The 12882-nt window shown below is 34.4% G+C and overlaps 1 protein-coding gene across 7 annotated transcripts in view; it reads left to right on the plus strand.

Moving 5' to 3' along the window:
- Positions 1 to 12882, plus strand: part of TFG (trafficking from ER to golgi regulator) — a 58198-nt gene that overhangs the window by 33546 nt on the left and 11770 nt on the right. For all 7 annotated transcript variants that reach the window (XM_074214350.1, XM_074214349.1, XM_074214351.1 and 4 more), the window contains 3 exons: positions 238 to 321; positions 6885 to 7031; positions 8447 to 8614. In XM_074214350.1, the coding sequence (XP_074070451.1) occupies positions 238 to 321; positions 6885 to 7031; positions 8447 to 8614 (399 nt within the window). The remainder of the gene's footprint in view (positions 1 to 237; positions 322 to 6884; positions 7032 to 8446; positions 8615 to 12882) is intronic.

The following is a 12882-nucleotide window of genomic DNA, read 5'->3' on the forward strand; positions in this document are numbered from 1 at the left end:
ATTACGAAGCTGTGTATTGCCATGGATAATAATGAGCAATCCTGCAGTACTTTCATTTGAACAAATTCATATTTTCTAGGTGCTTCATTTAAGCAGCAGTTAAAGTTTTTGTTGCAGTGCTATTTTCTAATTGTCATTAAAATATCTATAATACATTGGAATTTGATTTTTAAACTAGGCACAAGTTCTTTTCATTGTTGATAATATGAAATCATTCTTGTTTTAAAATCTTTTCAGATGGAGATCTTATAACAATTTTCGATAGTTCTGATCTTTCCTTTGCAATTCAGTGTAGCAGGATATTGAAATTAACACTGTTTGGTAAGTGTTTTATATTTTTTTTGATGAATTAGCTGTTATATTTTTGTTATACTAGAGAAAGTGATAAGCTGATTTACTTAGAAAATAGAGTTCAGTTCAAAGCATCTGATGTTGAATATTTTAGAAAATGTTTAATGAATCTTTTTTTTAAAGTTTTTGCAAGGCAATGGGGTTAAGTGACTTGCCCAAGGCCACACAGCTAGGTAATTATTATGCCTCTGAGGTCGGATTTGAACTCTGGTACTTCTGACTTCTAGGGCAGGTTGCTCTATCCACTGTGCCACCTAGCTGCCCCCCTTTAATGCATTCTTTAAAGTAGAATATATTTAGAAATTTAACAAAGTATGAGAATGGTTTGATATTAACTTTTGAAGCAATCCTATAATTTAAAATTTTTGAAATTATTTCCTTTAACCACCAAAATTTTTTTAAAGTATTTTTTTACATTAGTTGATTAGTTTTGATCTTGGGTAAGTCATAATATCTCTTCGCCTCACCTTCTTCATCTGTAAGGGAAAGGGCAATTTAGTCTGTTCTGCCTTCTTAAGGTGAGTATGCTGAACATAATTTAGTCCTGTTTTAATAATTCAAAGTTATCGTGATAATATTGTTAACACTAGCATTCTAGTTAGGTTTGTAGGGGATTAGCAGATAATGAGAATCAGGAATGAGAAGACTGGAGGAATTTAAATGTTAGATTACATTTGAAGTAAAATGGAATTGCGACCTTCCTCTGCCTAAAAAATAAAGGCCCATCCTTAGCCTTTTGCTTTTGATATGCAGGTAAAAAAAGATAGTACAGTTTTTCTTTTCTTTCTTTTAAAAAAATGTTTTTTGCCATGGAGAATTTGATTTTATATAGATAGACATCTTATAGCCTTATTAATTTGAGGTTAAGTGACTTGCTCAGAGTCAACCACACAAGGCAATGTGTATAAGAAACTAAACTCAAACCCAGATCTTTGTCAGTCAATAGGCAACTTTTTAGATATTCAGTTTTTATTTTTAAAATGATACTTTGCTCTTTGTGTAGGGCCATATGGGACCAGATTATAGGTTTGACAGAAGTGATCTGAAAGGAAATCTAATATCTAAATCCCTGATTTAAAAAATTAATTATTTAAATTCAAAAGTAAATTCTAGAGCCCTTAAATTGTTTGCCCAGCATCCTATTGGTGTCTTCTAATTTAAAATCCAATGCTTTTCTCCTCCCTTTCTTCCTTATCTTCATTTTTTTTATCTTCTGCTCTGTGACTGTATAGCTTATCCTTATTGTAAGGGCAGATTGTTGCTTTTTAATATGTTAATTAGCTATTTGCAATCTGGAGTCTGGAAAACCAACTTCGGGGGCATGAGCCATGATTTAGCCACCTAATGATTAGGAAATGTATGTATGTATGTATGTATGTATGTATGGGACATTGAGAGGAGGAGGAAAAAAGTATATCGCTGTTGGCTGCTTTTTTTTTTTTGCAAGGCAAATGGGGTTAAGTGGCTTGTCCAAGGCCACACAGCTAGGTAATTATTAAGTGTCTGAGACCGGATTTGGACCCAGGTACTCCTGACCCCAGGGCTGGTGCTTTATCCACTATGCTACCTAGCCGCCCCTGTTGGCTGCTTTTTTAATGGGAAAAAAATACCTAAAACAAAGCAAATTGTAAACAATCTCATTGTAAATATTTACACTTTGACCTTTTCCAGTTAAAAGAAAATAAATGTTTTGCATGTTAACAAGGTAATGCCAACATCATCTGTTGCACTTTACCTGAGTTTTGTTGCCCTATTTATTTTTATTTACATAACTGTATTTTTGTCATTTTTTTTTTGAATTTTTCATATTTGCTGTTCTTTACAGTTTAGGGATATTCCATTTTGTTCATATTGCAACTTATTTAGCTGTCAAGTATGCAATCCTTATTCAGTTTTTTAACAGCCTTTTGCAATTATAATTATTAATATTTTTAAGCAGATAGGTAATTATTAATATTTTTGAACAGATAGGTAATTATTTTCTTGTTAATGACTTCCTTAGGGTGGGAACCTAATAGTAGTAGAAATTATTATGTCAAAGGATAGGAATGATTTTATAGATCTTATTGTAATGCTGTTATACTGCTTTTCAAAATTTTAGGTCAGGTCACAACTTTTGCAGTTAGTCTTCCAGTTTTCCTACAGCTACAAGCAGTTCTTTACTCTTCACCCTTAAGGTAGAGTTAGAGTCAAGGAGACCAGAAACAAGAATTTGGTGGGAGGGAATAGTATGGGGTAGATTTGATCTGGAAGAGAATCCGTTTCTAGAGTGGGAGGAACCTCAAATGCCGGGAGGGAGAAGCATGGCTTCCAGAAGAGGAGACTAGATGCTAAAATAAGGTGTCAGAAGAGAAAAATCAACTTTACCAAGTTGAGTCAAAGAGCAGCGGCACTATAAGTGATTAATGAATTTTCCTCAGCATATGAGCCATGATGGAGATTGATGGGTCAAAATATGGTGAAGAAATACCAGCACTTTTATAATGCCTACTCTATGCCATCTTCTTTTCTAAGTATTTTACAAAAATCTCCTTTAATCTTCACATCTACCCTGAGGAAAAAGGTGCTTTGATATCATATCCATTTTATAGTTGAGGAAACTGAGGCAGATGGCTTAAGTGACTGGCCCATGTCAAACAGATAATGAGTGTCTGAGGTCACATTGAAATTCAGGTTTTCCGGGGCGGCTAGGTGGTATAGTGGATAAAGCACCGGCCTTGGAGTCAGGAGTACCTGGGTTCAAATCCGGTCTCAGACACTTAATAATTCCCTAGCTGTGTGCTCTTGGGCAAACTACTTAACCCCATTTGCCTTGCAAAAAAATAAAAACCCTAAAAAAAAAAAGAAATTCAGGTTTTCCTGACCAGACTGGGCCAGTGTTAATTTTAATGTGATTCTTTTCTCAAATAACTTGTCAATTCATTGTTTAAAAGAATCAAAAGTCATCATTAGTAGTGGAAAAAATGATAGAAGTGATCTTATCTAGCCTTTATTTTATAGTTAAGGAAACTGAGGACTAGAAAAGCTAAGTCATTTTCACAAATTATCCTGTTACAAAATACTAACCTGAAATTCAAATCTAGATTTTATTTTAAATCCTCCTCGAGATTATGCTGCCTCCCTCAGATTCACATTTTGAGTACTAACACCAATGCTTTTAGATGGGCTAAACACTGTGATTCTTAGCACCCTCCACATGCTTTCTTACTTCTTCACTTCTATGTAAGTAGAGGAGTACATAGGAATGAAAGCTATTTTAAAGATTTCTTTGTTTTTCTTTGGCATTTGAAGGTGCACAACCAAGCAACATTTAATTTAAATGGCCTATTAATTTGTATTCATAATTCCAGATGTTCTGAGAAGAAACTTTTGACATCTTTTAAACATAATAGCAAACTTACCCAAATGTTGTCTCCTTCACCGTAGCCCTCCCTCTTAGAGGGCAACTAAGTGATAAAGTGAATAGAGCATTAACCCTAGAGTCAGGAAGACCTAAACTCAAAGCTGGTCTTAGACACTAAATGTTTGACCTTAGGCAAGTCACTTAATCCTGATTTGCTGCATCCATGGGCATCTCTAATCAGCTTGATTCATATCTGACCACTGGAACCAGTTGACTCTGGAGAAAAGAGTGAGGTTGGTGAACTTAGTACAGCAACTCCTTGTTCAAATCACATACACATATATCTTGGCATCACCTCCCTGATGTCATGGTCTTCTTCAAGAACAGAGGATAAACTTCAGCCACCTTAAGGGAACCATCCATTTTGTTATAATAATTGCTGTGTTGCTCAAAAAAAAAATTGGAACTCCTTTCTTAAAATTATCTCTAGAGTTCATTGCATTATCTGAATATTGTTGATCATGCAGATTTTTAACTGGTGATCATGATGAACGATCAGCATCATCAATGCCATTTTGGGAAAAGTCACATCGGCAACATTTATTATGTACCAACTATGGGCCAGGCACTGTATAAAGCTCGTGAAAAGGAATAGAAAACGAAATGTGCTTTATTTTGTTGGCTTGTATACTGGTTCTGAAGGCAATTTCTTTTTATTTTTTTTTTTTTTTGCAAGGCATTGGGGTTAAGTGGCTTGCCCAAGGCCACACATCTAGTTAATTATTAAATGTCTGAAGCCAGATTTAAAGAACTTGGGTACTCCTGATTCCAGGGCCAGTGCTCTATCCACTGCACCACCTAGCCGCCCGCTGAAGGCAATTTCAAAAGAAGTTAAAAAATATTTTTGAGTTGAAGTTCATTGAAATAGTTTCCCAAGGTTACTACTTTGAAAAGTTCAATATGCAGTAAGATATACTGTGAAGTCCTCTTCATATCTTGCCCGGACTATTGCAATAGGCTCTTAATTGGTCTTTCTGCCTCAGGTATTTCCCTTCTATAATTTATTTTTCACACACTTGTTATTTTCCTACAGCACAGGATTGACCTTATTTCCTATCTCTTTTGCTTCCCTTCCTTCCCCCTTCTCCAATTAAACTGCAGTGACTCTCTATATTCTTAAGGATCATATTTAAACTGTTTGGTATTTAAAACCCTTTACAACTAGCCCAACTTGCCTTCCATACTCATTATATATTCCCTTCTTTCTTGCTCAGCCCAAATGGTCTCTAAGCTATTCCTCACACAGAGCATATCATTGGTCATAGTGGTGCCTTTGGATTGACTTGTCTCTGTTAGAAATACTTGTTTTCTCAGCTCAGGCCCTGCATTCTAGGGGAAACCTTTCCTGATAACTAATTCCTCGCTAATGATCTTCCCTCCAAGTTAACCTTGCATATAATATATACATGTTGGTTTCCATGATAACTGTATTTTTCTTGAGAGCAAATACTCTTTGAATTTAACTTTATATATCCAAACCTGGCATACTCCCTAGTTCAGAACAGGTGTTTAATAAATATTGTAGATCCTGCCCTATAAAATGGATTTAATAATAGCACCTGTCTTGAATGTAATTATATTTATAAAGTGCTTAGTGCAGCCCTGGCCCATCTGCTCTGTGTGTGTGTGTGTGTGTGTGTGGTTTCTCCTTTTGGCCCTTCCTGGTCCATTATGTAAGTTCTGGTGTATGTTTTTAAAAAGTAAAAATAGTGTTATTATTTTGCATCATTAACATTTGATCTGTTGATGAGAGAAAGAACAGGTCTTCTCTTAACATATACTTTGAAAATATATATAATACAATATAATGTAAGAGAAATCAGTAAATGAAGAGTTAAGAAATATAGTTTTTAATCTTTAAGAGAGTAAGAAGTTTGATTATATTTTGTCTTTACTGGTGAGATTTTGTATCATATATTATTTATATATCTATATATATATATATATATATTAAATTTAAGAAAACTTTGTTATTCTATAAAGTTATAGAAGTATTTAAATCAATTGTACTCTTTTTTTGTTCTGTTTTATTCCATGGCCTCAAAGTTTTAAAAATTATGATTTGTTAGTAACACATTAGTGTTTAGTGTTTGTAGATATTTAAATAGGAAGCTTTAAGGTCTCATTGCTGTAGTACAGGCATATTAAATGCAGACTTTGGCCATATACCATAACACTTCCAAGTGTGAAGGAACCAGATTAAAATGTATTTGGGAAACATAATAACATAAAATACAATAAAGTATAGATAATAAAGCATAGATAATTTTAATTTATATTATATATAATATATATGTATATGTATGTGTGTGTATATATATATATGTACATATCTATATATATATCTATATATCTATATCTATCTATCTATCTATATATATATATATATATATATATATATATATATATATAGTTTTGGAAGTCAGTATATGACCCTCAAGGATCTTTATTTATGGCTTAATGGTTTCTATTTGAGTTTGATACTTCTACTTTAGAACATGATCTCTGATCTTCATAGGCTATCCTTGGGATTATATGTGTTATTTTTCACAACTGTTTATAAACAAAAGAAACCAAAGAGCAGCAAACCATTTACTCTTCTTTGGAGGGAGGGAAAAGCAGCCTATTGTGATGGATATAGAACCAGCCTCAGAACCAGGAAGACCTGGTTTCAAGCCCTTCATTGACCCTGTCCCCTGGGCAACTTTACCTCTGTACTTTAGATCACAAATATCAGGTAAAACAAGGGTTACTAAACATTTGTTAGGATTCCTGTGGGTGCACATTAACATTATCAATGTTTTATTGTATTTTTATTTTGTTAAATATTTTCCAATTATATTTTAAGCTGGTTTGGGAAGCACTGGGCATTTGTCACATCTCTTCTAGATGCTAAATTGCAGAGAAGTCAGCATTGATAGAATTTGGAATTCCCTATAGCAGTGAAATTACAGGTCCCTCCCCTGTAATCCTGGTGACATAGATACTACATTTGATTGTGATTTCATGTTTTAAAATGAATCATTTAATTTAAAAACTTGACTGGATTTTATATTATAATTCTGATGTTTATTCATCTTAGATAAAATACTCTTGATTAATTTTAAGTAAATGAATATTTCCCATGCAGTTAATGGGCAGCCACGGCCTCTTGAATCAAGTCAGGTGAAATATCTCCGTAGAGAACTGATAGAACTTCGAAACAAAGTAAATCGTCTGTTGGATTGTTTAGAACCTCCTGTTGAACCTGGGTCTTCTGCCAATCTCCCTGAAAATGGTAGGTTGTGAGCCTAACTTTCTCTTATTTTGATTATTTATTACTTACACCAAGGAGACAAGCCTTCTTCAGCTCTTTTTTTTTCCAATCCAGACCTGTGATTTTATCTTAAGGGAATTTCTGATATATAGAAAGTTCCTCCCTCTATATACATATACATATACATATACATATATACATATACATATGTGTATGTATATATATAGAGAGAGAAAGAGAGAGATACCTACATATACACACATATAATCTAAGAGAGTTATCTGAGTCACTAAAAGATGAAGTAACTTGCCTATAATTTCTTAGCTTATAGACACCTACATCCATCAAGGTAAAGAAGAATTATTTTATGAACATTTCCTTCCCTGAGAAGTTATTCCCTTGTAGAACACATAATATATATTCTGGAAAGGTACCTAGTAATTGGCTAAATTAATAAAATTCAATAATTTCTGAGTGCAGTTCTTCATCAGAATATATTGGGACCTCACTGCAAGACCATTTTTAGCAGCCTGTGAAGTAGGGTTTTATAGGTGGAATAGTTTGTTGTGAGACCCCTCTTTTCCTACCAGTATTAAACCATATTGAATGAAATTTAAAGTAATCTATTTCATACTGAACATAGAAGTTGATATTGTAATGAAAAACCAGTGAGTAATCTTTATTAGTGTTTGTAATATTTTAGTTATTGAAGAAAAAAAATGTAGAAAAGTCTTGATCTCTTTCTTTTCCTTTCACAGAACTTTGTTGCTAATAAACTTGTTTTTATCCCACTATAAGACATTAAAAATTTATTATCAGATTGCCAGGTGTTTGTGTGTGTGTGTGTGTGTGTGTGTGTGTGTGTGTGTGTATGTATGTATATGTGTACAAGCTTGTGTACACATCAGTTTCCCAAATAATGTGTTTTCTCCTATAAATTCAAGATGTTCATTTGTTGATTTTTTTAAAATTTTATTTCTTATATAGAAGAATTGTCTTGTTAAATGTATGGAATCTTTGATATGCTACTGTTATCTGGTGTGGAATAAGACTTTTATGTGATTTAAACTTAAATTGAGTTTCTCAAGGTTAGCTTACAATAATTTTATGAAAATTCTTATACAGTATGATAAAGAAGGAAGAACACTAGAGTCATGTGATTTTGATCTTTGACTTTGGACAGGTCATTTCACTTCTGTGGAACATAATATCCTTTATAAAATGAAAGAGATAGAATAGTCTTTGTATGGTCCTTGCCACTTCTAAAATTCTATGATCTAAAATGTGATTTTTTTAAAAAACTGAGTAAAATGTATGTTGTATTTCCCTTTTCTAGAACTTTATTAAAGAAGATTGTGTTAGTAATATTGTATAACTATATTAAATTTTATATTTAAAACTAAAGTTAATTTTGATTTTCCTTATTCCACCTTTAGATACTGTGGATAGTAGGGAAGAAAAACCTACTGCTTCTGATTCTTCAGGCAAGCAATCTACCCAAGTGATGGCAGCAAGTATGTCTGCTTTTGATCCATTAAAAAATCAAGATGAAATCAACAAAAATGTTATGTCAGCATTTGGTCTGACAGATGATCAAGTTTCAGGTATGAATGTATGTTTTACTAAAGTCAGAATTTTAGAACTTTCTATATGTGTCTGGGCTTCCTCTATTCTTGGTTCTATCTCCTATCTCTTAACCCTGCCCTTTTACATTCTGGCTTCTGGTCTCATCCCTGAACTGAAACTATTCTTTTACCATTAGTGTCTTAACTGACAAACTTAAGTTCCTTTTCTCAGTCTTCTTTCTTATCCTATCTGTAGCAGTTTACATTGTTGACTTCTTTTTTTCCCTGAGATACTCTCTCTTTGGGTTTTTATGACATTGTCCTCTTCTGGATTTGCTCCAATCTGCATTATTATCCCTTATCAGTCATTTTTGTTGAATCATCATTTCTATGCCCTTAACTCTTGTTATGTGGTCTATTTTTTCTCTTGTCAACCAGACTGGAACTGACCCCTAACCTGTGGGTAGCTAGAGCCATATGAAACGGACTAGAGACTAGGAGAGTCTCAGGACAAAAACAGAAATTTAATTAGTTTTAGAAAAAGGAAAATATCATTTGCAAATGGAAGAAGGACTTAAATGCTGCTGAGACTGGGGCCACTCATAAACATAAAGGGGTTGGAACACAATACAATCGTTCTTGTATCTTGAGATCTAGAAAAGGGATTGTGAAGGTCTGATGGATGGCCCTGGGAAATGGGGGAGCTAAATCCCTCAGTAAACACCTGATGCCTGGTTCAAGCAGTATACTTTTTTTTTTTAGGTTTTTCAAGGCAAACGGGGTTAAGTGGCTTGCCCAAGGTCACATAGCTAGGTAATTATTAAATGTCTGAGACCGGATTTGAACCCAGGTACTCCTGACTCCAGGGCCGCTGCTTTATCCACTACGCCACCTAGCCGCCCCCAAGAAGTATACTTTGCTAGAGGGTGACATTCAGAGTCACAAAGGATTATTATGCCAGTCTCAGGATACAATCTGTTTGTTTGGCCTTTACTCTGGGAAACCAAAATATTTTGATAACCTCTTTGCTCTCTTGGTGAACATATACATTCATATGAGTTTAATTGTCATTTTTCTGTTATGTGATTCTCAGAACTATATATTCAGCCCTGTCTGACATCCTGTACCACATTAGCAGCTGCCTTAACATTGTGTGTCTCCATAGGCATTTTAAACTCAACATGTTCCGAAAAGAACAGAGCTCTCATACCTCCTCTTAATTTGCCTTTTAGTTTTTGCAAGGCAGTGGGGTTAAGTGGCTTGCCCAAGGCCACACAGCTAGGTAATTATTAATAAGTTTCTGAGGCCGGATTTGAACTCAGGTACTCCTGACTCCAGGGCTGGTGTTCTATCCACTGTGCCACCTAGCTGCCCCTGCCTATATTTTTTTTTGAGGTACAGCCATTCATTCCAGTCATCCAAGTTTACAACCTCAATATCATCTTTGACTTAATTCTACCTAACCAGATAATCCAATTGTTGACCAGAAATGTTCCTACCTCTATGGCATCTTTCCCATATGTCTTTCTCTCTACTCTTATAGTTATTTCAGGGCTCATTACCTGTCTCCTAGACTATTGTAGTAGACTATTAATTTTCCTGCCTCAAGCCTCTCCTCTTCTCAGTTTATCTTCCATACAGCTGCTAAAGTGTTTTTCTCAATATCTAGGTCTTACTGAGTTTGCTCCATTGCTTAATAAAGTCTAGTAATTCCCTATTGCCCTTAAGAGATAACTGTAAACTCCTCTTTACAATTTGCCTCCTGTGTTTACCTTTTCAAATTTACTACACATCACTCCCTTCCACACAGCCAAACTCTTCTCCTGGCTGCCCCCTTCTCATTCCTCCTTTTCTAGTCAATATTTCATCTTCTCTCACTTTGCCTTTATATAGATTATTCTCTATGCCTGGGATACTCTGCTGTACTCACCCGTTTCTTAAACTTAATGTCTTTTTTTCAAAGTTTACTTACATGCAGCTTCTTATGTGAGGATATTTCTGATACACTCAGCTGCTATAGTGCTTCCATTTCTCTGCCTCCACCTCCCTCCCCTTTTATTTTATATATGCATATAAAATATATTTGTGTCTACTTATATGTACATGTTTTTGCTGATAGAATGTAAGTTTCTTGAATTTAGGAACTGTTTAATGGTTGTCTTGTTTCCTCACTACTTGTGCTACCCTCACTACCCATCACATGGTAGGTGCTTAATAAATGTTTGTTTATTGATTAAAATCCGAATTATATTAAGAGTTTACTTTAGAATTATAACAAAAGGAAATTGTAATTTGTTATTTTGGGAGGGTTCTCTTACTCTTAGTCCCCTTTTTTCCTTTTCTGAATAATGTTATACAATTCTCCCTGAAATAATCCCATTTCATTTCTTACACAGAAGAAACAAAAAAAAAATTGCTGTTTATAAATATTTTTTAAAGTAGGAGAACTAACATTTTTACAAGTTAAAGATATTTTCTTAGCTAAATCTGGGAAAGTGTTTCCTAATTTTGATCATGGAAGATAAGATTTCCATGTGAAATATTTTCAAAGCAACTGGAACATAAATGAACAAAATATAGAAAGCTAATTATGTGCTCCAGTGATGTCAGATGGAGGAGGTGGTTTTTCACGAAAGGTGGTTTTTCACTTAAATTGTTAGGACTGTAAAAATTTAGATTTCATACTGTAGGCAATAGAGAGTCATTGTCTCTTAATTCTTAAGTAGGGGCATAATAGAAATGGCAGTTAATTTGAGGTAGTTTGCTTTAGTAACTTTGTATATGTTGGAATGCTGCATATTAAAAACATCTATGGTATGTTGTCATGAGACCTGAACTACAATGTTCATTATTAGTTTGGCAAAGAAAGACCTGAGAGGTAGTGCAAAGAGAGAATACATAAAAGTAACTAATACACTGGCTATTGGGAAAGACAAGGTGATTTCAAAGTTGTATGCCTACCTCACAAAATATCTCTTAAGGATTATTAAAGCAAATTTTTTTACCATCAAGGTTGGTGGAACCACCTCACTTGGGCTTAAGCATCACAGTCCTGGATATACTTACAAAAGGGAGGTAGAAATCTCATTAAAGAAAACAGCTGGATTAAATCAAATGTGATAACCATGCTAGAGACAACACAATTGTGAGGGCACATTGAAGGGTTATTTTACAAAGTATTTGAAGGAGAAGCATGAAAAAAAAACTTGGATATTTTTGGTACTAAAAAAAAATGACTGGAAATACTTGTAGCTACTGACTCTGTGCCTGGTTTCCTGGCTAAACAAAATCTTTGAGACTAAACTTTGCATGAACTGAAGATATTCTCTGTGGAGATTTTAATAGGAAAAACAGGTTTTTTTCCTAAGTACTATTCAACATGGGACTACTTCTCTACAATTTTTGTTTTGTTTTTGCAGTCTGGTAAAGACACACAGCTAATAAGTACCAAATGTCTGAGGCAGATTTGAACTCAAGGTCTTCACCCAAGACCAGTGCTCTACCTGCTGCCACCTTTAACATTTTACAATAGAGAATATGAGTAGTTATAGTGCTTGTTGCTGCATGGTAATGAAAAAGCATTTGATTTAGCAGAGTAAAATAGAACTTTCAGATATCTGCCCCAATTATTCAAGATTCTTTGAAAGATATGACAACTGAAATAACCTTTGATCATAAAACCTTTGAACCTCATCAAAAGTATTTGTGAAATGAGAATCTAACAGAATCCAAATTGAAGAAGATTGTGAGGGTCCTCCAGATTTTCCTATTTCTGAATTCTATTACGCTAATTAATAGCCTCCTGGAAGAGATCAATAAACACTTAACAGCTGGGCCTGGCTGTCACAGGAAAGGCCAAGTGGATGGAAGCATATCTGGTACTTTGATTTATGACCTTGCATTTGGATGGATGACCTACAGAGCATGTTCTGTAGTATATCTATCTGGGAAAGAGTTTCTCAAGGAAATAATGATTTCTTTTTTATTGTAACATTTTACAGTGTTGCTTTATGTTTGTTAAAACAAATGAATATTGCACAAGATCAATACAGAGACACATGGCTGCAGCATGTAATAATCAGGAAGGGCATTTGAAGGAGAAAGGTAGGATAGGAAAAGCAAGTAGGTTGGTCCTATTGATGAGGGTTGAGGGATGACAAGTGAACAGTTAGGGTTCACTGGTACCTTTATTAGATCAGGAGAAATTGAGGAAAGCCTTCAGCAAGTTATGATGCATTTCTAGGATGATGTGGGCAAGAGTGACACAGAATGGGTGGACTTGGGAGGCTAACTGGCCATCTGTGTGG

The sequence above is a fragment of the Macrotis lagotis genome, chromosome 1 (genome assembly GCF_037893015.1).
Source record: "Macrotis lagotis isolate mMagLag1 chromosome 1, bilby.v1.9.chrom.fasta, whole genome shotgun sequence".
Classification (NCBI taxonomy): Eukaryota; Metazoa; Chordata; class Mammalia; order Peramelemorphia; family Peramelidae; genus Macrotis; species Macrotis lagotis.